This window comes from Coccinella septempunctata, chromosome 2 (assembly GCF_907165205.1).
Source record: "Coccinella septempunctata chromosome 2, icCocSept1.1, whole genome shotgun sequence".
In the NCBI taxonomy this organism is placed as follows: Eukaryota; Metazoa; Arthropoda; class Insecta; order Coleoptera; family Coccinellidae; genus Coccinella; species Coccinella septempunctata.
Genome location: NC_058190.1, coordinates 40,363,725 through 40,371,720, shown reverse-complemented (window position 1 = coordinate 40,371,720; position 7,996 = coordinate 40,363,725). Strand labels below are relative to the sequence as shown.

Sequence of the window (7,996 nt, the reverse complement as noted above, 5' to 3'; positions counted from 1 at the left end):
CACCCCGTGTCTCATGGACTGGCAACTTAAAACATTCGTATAAGGCAAGTTCAGCATAATAATCATACAATCACGTGTAAAGTTTTTTGTTGAGAAATAAGAATACTCATATAACTCGCTTCAGTGTAGATTATATAAGGAGCTATATCTCAAAGAAGAGACCTATCCTGTCAGAAAATATATATTTCCTCATTAAAACCTTAACCTTTTTAAGGAGATTTTCGTTTTTCATAATCGAATTGCAATCTATGCATCTTCAAATACTAAGTTGGCCGACATAGATTTTGTATTTCCTATAGCGAGCAAGCTTCTGTCAAATAATATTAAATGAAGTAATAAAGTAAAGTTTGGTAGTGTGATATTAAAAACAGAGGTTTAATATAACATAACTAAACTTTACTTTCACACCCCGTGTCTCATGGACTGGCAACTTAAAACATTCGTATAAGGCAAGTTCAGCATAATAATCATACAATCACGTGTAAAGTTTTTTGCAACTTCTGTATTTCATTACGTTTCAAGCCACCCTGTTTATGCCAGTTGTTCAGGAATAATTTATTTTTATCAATATTATTTTCAAAACTTGATATTGAAACATATATTTATTGGTAGTTTTCCCAACATTCATTTTGAATTGGTTTTCAATATTTGTAAAAATAAAAATATCGACGTCAAATATGTTCCGCCGAAGACAAAAAATGGTACGAACTGACCAGCCCTCTGGCCCAACAATCGACCGGCCCACCGGGAATCTTCCCGGTTTCCCGGTGGTCCCATCCGCCCCTGTAGATGTAGTATACACAGAGCCTTCTAAAGGAACACGGTTGTCATGTATATATACCAATACCATAAATCTTATCCTTACGTGATACAAAAGCCTAATTTCAATTAGTATACTAGATAAAAAGTTCACATACAAGCTGAAAAGTATTTCTTATCAAACAAGTGATAAAATATACCCCTATATACTGCCTTATAATAGGCAGTATCTATTTAGGTCATATAGCTTAGCACTCTTGGAAAACGAATTTTCCTCCATTTCCAACCCTCAAAGGAACCGATCGAAGCCAAGAGTGCTATATATAGCTCCTATAGGACCATTGATGGTAAAGATAGGTGGATAAAATTTTCAAATGTTGTCTGTATATATCATGGAGATATTTAATTTTTGTCATTTGATTATAGATTTGTTCGTAGAGTGGTTCACAACGGTTGTGAACTGTACAGAGCAAGCGCAATTCCATTTTAGGGTGACGAAAATCCGTTTGCGCTTGCTCTGTACAGTTCACAACCATTGTAAATCACTCCTCGAACAAGCCTTATGTATATCGATCCGAGAACTTCTAATCATATTCCATCTGTATTTTGAGCATTATTACATTCATTAATCACTGTGAATAATAGGCTATAATTCACTGATTGTCTATCAGACATTTATTAATCCCTTGTAATTTATCAGTCATTAATCACTGGTTCGTGGAAGGCGTCAAACTTCATGATCATAACCACAAATATAGAGATATTCGTGGTCAGAGTCACAGAAAACTCAACCAGATCCCCAATATTATTACATTTGTTCAATTTATCGATGTTATTGACATTTATTTAAATTTTGTTTTTAAAATAGGCTACAACTGTGTATTTGGAAAACTTGTTTATTTTGCTTAAAAACATGATAATTACACAAATGTAATATACAGATTATATATACAATTATTTACAGATAACTTATACATCATTTCATTCATGTGCACTATTAAGAGATCAAATCAATAGTAAAATGAATTCTGTCCTGCATTCCATAGAGTCAAATCATTCACCTTCCTCAAAAATATCACTAGAATCCTGCAACTTATCAAACCTTTCTTGCGTCTTCTTCCAAATAATTTTCTTCTTCTTCTGTTCTTTACTAATTGGTACTTCAGAATTTGAACTACCAACACCTGTAGTGCCTTCATTGGAGACCAGTTTGATCTATAAAAAAATTTCCATTGAGGTTGTGCACCAATATTATACTATACTGTGACAACTAAAAAAATAAACATGATTCCAAAATTACTTACTGGTTCTAAAATTCCCTGACCTTCTTTTCCAAGAGACTGCCCTTCTTTCCAACCCATTTTGGAAAGTAATTGAAATCCTTTATTCTTTGATGAAATTGATCTGAAACAAAAAAATGAAGCAAAAACGAAAAAAATAGCGGAACCATATAAACATACTCATCTAATGAGGACACTTGGGTTTTCTCATGTTCATTATGGCTTCCAATAACTTCTCTCCTTTTTTGAGCTCTGTCTGTATATCCAGAAGCTAATGATGCCTTATCACTTTTGAAATTATTCATTCCAAATTTTTTCTTCAGATTTTGCAATTCTTTTTTATGACTTTCTCTTTTTACTAGTTTTGTTTTCTTGTCTTTCAATTCCCCTGTAAATTGCATAGAATGATTGAAGCATTCAAACATAATTGATTTTTTCAAGTGTTTCAAATCACATAATCAAATTTATGAAAAAATATACAATATAAGTGTAAAACTCACTTGCATCTTGCTCAAGAAGTCCAGGCTCACAATGTCCGCAAGTCTGTGAACCTTCATGTACATGGCATAAAAGAACTGTAGAGCCCAGCTGAATTCTGCTGCCATGAACTACATCCAAATGTTCACTCTCTTGTTTTGAAGTAGACATCCTCACACCATTTAAAAGTGTACCATTTCTAGATCCCATATCCACAGCTTGAAACATGTTAGAATCCTTGTTATACAGTATATTCAAATGATGTTTGCTGATGTTGATATCAGCTATTACTATCGAGTGCTTTCCTTCACGACCTATGCTTCCTCCCTCATATGTAATAATGTGTAAAGATCCTTTTTTTAAATTAGGTACCACACTTTCTTCAACAATTACTCTCATGCATGGTGGCCACCTTTTTGCTACTTCTAAAAATAATATTCTTTTAAATTGGTTTCAGTGGATGTATCACTATTATAAGATTAAGCTGAATATTTTGTAGACTTCTTCAGCAACCATCTGAACTTTAATGATCCTATTAAAAAAAAAAACTAAAGTACCACTAGATTCAGAATCAGCTTCTTCTTCAGAACTAGACATCTGATCTGATGAACCACTCTCTGAACATTCTCCTTCTTCAACATCTACAGGATCATTGATCTTCTCGATTTTTTTACGTTTCGCCTACAAACAACAATTCAATTACTGATCAGATACATACCCAAGGCTATGTTTTGAAGTCTATCAATTGTCATATTATTGAACGAATTCGTAAGATGATCCAAATCAGAAGTCTTTACCTGTAATGAAAAAAAGACATAAAATATTTTATTTTTCAAAAGTTACTGAACTTACTTTTATTTTAATCACATTTTGCTTTTTTCTTTTATCAATATGTTTTTTTAACTTAGGTTCTTCAACATCTTGGGTGTCTGTATAAACTTGAGAGTGATACTCATATGATTTTGTCTCTTGATTATATCGCAAGTATGTACCAGTGTTACCATCATAATAAAGTCCATATTCCTTTAAAATAAAATCTAACATCAAAAAAAATAATTCATCAGAATGGAAGAGACTAATATTGCCATAAAAGTCAGAAAAACAAGTTAGAAGATGTAAATAAGTTGAACGGAATTCGAAAATGTGGCTTCTTTCTGAAGCAATTAATGTTGGGACTGTTCAGATCACATAAACTGAAAACCAATTTTCCAATTCTAATACTCTCTTATGAAAAAATAATATACAATTTGTTACATACAGCATTGTAGTAATATCCTGTACCATAATCGTAATACATTCCTGAAGTTTCTTCATAAACAAATCCAGAATTCTGCAATGCTTGCTCAGCAGCTTTTGTAATATCTTCTGTTATGCTTTTTACTGGCTCGTCTGTAGTATTTTCCAGTTTGATTTCTTCACTTTTGCTTACTTGATATGTTGTTTGAACCATAGCATCTACTTTGTTTGAAGATTTCTGAATAATATTGCATTAATTAATCATTTGGTATATAGATTTTGATTCAGACTGGTAAGGATAGTACAAAAATTATAGAAATTACCTGCTTTTTCGATTTCAATTTTTTGATCTGTTTCTTATACTTTTCAACATACTTCAATAATTTCTTAATGTATTCTAAAATTTGTGGTAAATCTTTTAACTTTTCGCTCATTTCCTCCGTTAAAACGAATTCTTCATCACTAGTATCCGCAGAGGCAAAAGTAGGAATTTTGTTATTCTGCATATTGGTATTATTTTATTCAAAAACCTTCAATGTAACTGCTACAGTTACAACTTGAATCTTGCTATCTCCACAATTTTAGTACCTTCACACTTTTCACAGCAATATTCTTGAACGATTTTATATTTACAACTGGAACGATAAATATTGAGATTGAGGTTAGCAATCAGAATTTTGACAACTACCCACAATGTTCTGTGATGACAACTTTCAAGTTCAGAGAAGATTAAGATCTTCTTTCATTGTCTGAATGTCGAATTTCGAGACTCGTCGTAAGAGGGCTTAATGCGTTTAGTTCTAATGTAACAATAATTTAGTTCAAAATCACGAGATTCGAATGACAGAAAACCAAAAATAAATTAATTTGAAGTGGGAATGAGCAAGGGAACCTATTTAACCGTATTTGCCGTTTATACTTGAATGGGTTTAGCCCAGACCCAGACCCCCATTTGAGCGATTTCTCTAAACAAGTTCCGTCTTTGAAATTACTTGTATCAGTTTAGATTCATAGACCGCCGAGATCATAGTGAAAGTACTTGTCGCTGTCGCGTCTTCATTCAAGTTTTTACCGAATTAAACCTATCATGGGTTCGTGGCCAGATGATGTTGGAATTGTTGCAATAGAACTCACCATCCCTTCACTGTATGTGGACCAAGAAGAATTAGAAAAGTACGATGGGGTATCTTCTGGTAAATATACCGTAGGATTAGGACAGAAGGCTATGGGAGTATGTACAGATAGGGAAGATGTTAACTCTTTGTGCCTCACAGTTGTTCATAAGTTACTCGAAAAGAATCATATTGATTATTCAGACATTGGAAGATTAGAAGTTGGTACAGAAACAATCATCGATAAGTCTAAGAGTGTTAAAAGTGTTCTTATGCAGTTATTCGAACCACATGGTGTGACTGATATAGAAGGTATTGATACAACAAATGCCTGTTTTGGAGGAACTGCAGCGCTCTTCAATGCAATTTCTTGGGTGGAATCATCTGCTTGGAATGGAAAATATGCCTTGGTAGTTGCTGCTGATATAGCAGTTTATGCTAAAGGTGCTGCAAGACCAACTGGAGGAGCTGGAGCAGTTGCTATGTTAATTGGCCCAAATGCGCCTTTAGTTTTCGATAGGGGACTTAGGGCTGTCCATATGAGACATGTTTACGACTTTTACAAACCAGATCTGTCGTCAGAATATCCTGTAGTGGACAGTAAGTTATCCATTCAGTGTTATTTGAGTGCTTTAGATAAATGTTATCAAACTTATTGTGAGAAAGCATCTAAATTTTTCCAGAAGAAAATTGATTTGTCATTTTTTGATGCAATTCTATTTCACACCCCATATTGTAAACTAGTTCAAAAATCTCTGGCTCGGTTATATTTGAATGATTTTTACTTGGCTTCTCTGGAGCAGAAAGAACTCAAGTATCCAGAATTGAAAAGTTTGCAAAACATTGTCTTAGAAAAAACTTATTTCGATAAGGATGTAGAAAAGGCTGTAATGAATAGTAGTAAAGAATTATTCTCTACCAAAACTTCCCCTTCGCTACTTATAGCATCACAAGTTGGTAACATGTACACTCCATCGCTTTATGGGGGTTTAGTGTCTCTCTTGGTATCAAAAAACCCAGCTGAACTAGCTGGTAAGAGGGTTGGGTTGTTTTCCTATGGATCAGGGCTGGCTTCAGCCTTTTATTCTTTAAAAATTTCAGAAGATGGGAATAATGGGACAGCATTACAAAAACTGATATCAAATTTAACTTCTGTTAAAATTAATTTGCATCAAAGGCAAAAAATTGAACCTCAAGAATTTGAGAAATTTATGGATATTAGACAGAAAAGTAATCATTCTGCTCCATATGAACCATTAGGTTCTATAGAAAGCTTTTTTCCTGGAACTTACTATCTGACCAAAATAGATGAAAAATACAGAAGGTCTTATGACAGAGTACCGAATGCAATGAATGGCCATGCCCATTGAACAGACCTTCATGATTATGTGATAGTAAATATAATAGAATTGGAGTTGGATGCAAACAATACCATTTTTTCCACTAAGTGGAGCAAAGATCATTTGTAACTTAATGTATATGGAATCATATACAGAAAATAATCACAGTATTTACAGTTGAATAATTATGTGTCAATCAGAAGTACAATAATATCTAGATTGAAAGACTAGACTTGTCCCAACTTTTTCGAATTTTCTTGTTTCAATATTCCTTCCTCTACTACAAAATTTTTGTCATAAACATTGTCAGGATAATGTATTGGGACAGTAAGAGTGAACTGAATAAATGTATGCCTATTTCAATCTATTGTTCATGATTAATCATTTTTCAACAAGAAATCCAAACTAGAAATATAGAACCTGTCAGCTTTATTTTAATCAAAAACGGTCGGAATTTTATTGGAAGAGGGCTGAAATAGTTTGTTAGTTTTCATGAAGTATATGCTTCTCTTTTCATTGTCTACTATGAAGAAAACATCATTTGGGTAGTTATATTTTGATGCTGATGAAAATTTTCTCGATTAAATTAGGTAGTCACCATAGCTAGGTATATGGTATATAGAAAAAGTTTTGGCGGAAGGCAATTTTTTGCAGATATTTCCTGTTTTGAAATGGAAAATTAGTTAAATTTATTTTTGTTGACGGCAAAATAGATATACTGTAAAATATAACAAGTTTTATTTCGAACAATATATTCCTTCTTATAAAATTAGTCTTGAGATTCTGATAATACTGATTTCATTATTTTATTCATTAATGAGGAAGATGAACAATGGCAGCACAGCACAATTAATATTGAAAGTGTTACTGATCAAAAGAAAGCATGTTCATTGCTGTATTATACTTCTAGAAACTTATTTGTTGGGTTGAGATTGAGATATTAGCTCTTTTGTGCTCTGATTAATAGAATTAGCAATTATTTATTACAATTTCATATTTGCTCCATTTCACCTGTAATCATCAACATTGTGCTGGTTTCTTTTGAAACTAATTAGAGAATCTTGGTTGAAGCTACATTTTTATCAATTGGAGATTGAAGTTTCTGTTTAATTATATTTGTGTTAATTTCAAAATGTATCGAGGATCAAGAATGCAATAACCATGTTTCTGAGAATAATTGAGAAGATTGATTTTATTCTACACAAGTATTCCCATAATCAATAAAAACGAGGTATTATTTTGGTCTATATTTTAATTTTTTTTCCCAGTTATACTTTATTGAATGTAAAACTTTTCGAAGGGCATTATGATGTCATCCAGAATGATATGTGAATGAACCATTTCTTGGGTTGAATAAGTAAACTATTTTTTCTTCTTGAAATGAAGAATCATTTCACCCTCAAGTGCCTTTAGAATTAATTCTAATTGATTGTTTTCCTTTTAAATATCAATATTCTTATTTCATGCTGATTTATTAGGTAATTTATTATTCAATAAATTATTTCAATTTAACTACGTATTTTTTTGCACATTCCCTGGTTTCTGAAGCTTAATGGTTTGATTATTATCATTTTTTGTACTTTCACAGATGAATAAATTGTTGGGAGCAATTTGTTAACTTGAAGGTCAATTGGTCAATGTGGGCTTTGTCTGTTCACACCGTGAATGTTTATTGAAGATTGAAGTGGTCAGTAGAGGAGAATATAAGCATTCTCGTTGGCTATTCAATGATAATTGTTATTTTAAGTCTACATTTCATACTGCAGCTTGCAGAAAGTTATCTGCTTTGATT

At 32.4% G+C, this 7,996-nt stretch overlaps 2 protein-coding genes across 3 annotated transcripts; one reads left to right on the top strand and one right to left on the bottom strand.

Moving 5' to 3' along the window:
• Positions 1–1,637: 1,637 nt before the first annotated feature.
• Positions 1,638–4,424, bottom strand: LOC123306639 (angiogenic factor with G patch and FHA domains 1). Of its 2 annotated transcripts, none has more exons than XM_044888738.1 (8): positions 4,076–4,424; positions 3,775–3,990; positions 3,369–3,539; positions 3,235–3,313; positions 2,540–2,941; positions 2,220–2,427; positions 2,064–2,163; positions 1,638–1,974 (listed from the first exon to the last, which is right to left on the bottom strand). In XM_044888738.1, exons 1-8 carry the CDS (start codon positions 4,256–4,258, stop codon positions 1,813–1,815), a joined length of 1,521 nt encoding a protein of 506 aa, XP_044744673.1. In that variant the 5' UTR covers positions 4,259–4,424; the 3' UTR covers positions 1,638–1,812. The 2 variants fall into 2 exon arrangements, with proteins under 2 accessions (XP_044744673.1, XP_044744672.1); XM_044888737.1 differs by lacking the exon at positions 3,235–3,313 and adding an exon at positions 3,074–3,197.
• A 180-nt stretch (positions 4,425–4,604) lies between these two features.
• LOC123306641 (hydroxymethylglutaryl-CoA synthase 1) lies at positions 4,605–7,716 on the top strand. Its single transcript, XM_044888739.1, has one exon. The coding sequence runs from the start codon at positions 4,840–4,842 to the stop codon at positions 6,232–6,234; it is 1,395 nt and encodes a 464-aa protein (XP_044744674.1). The 5' UTR covers positions 4,605–4,839; the 3' UTR covers positions 6,235–7,716.
• Positions 7,717–7,996: the final 280 nt, after the last annotated feature.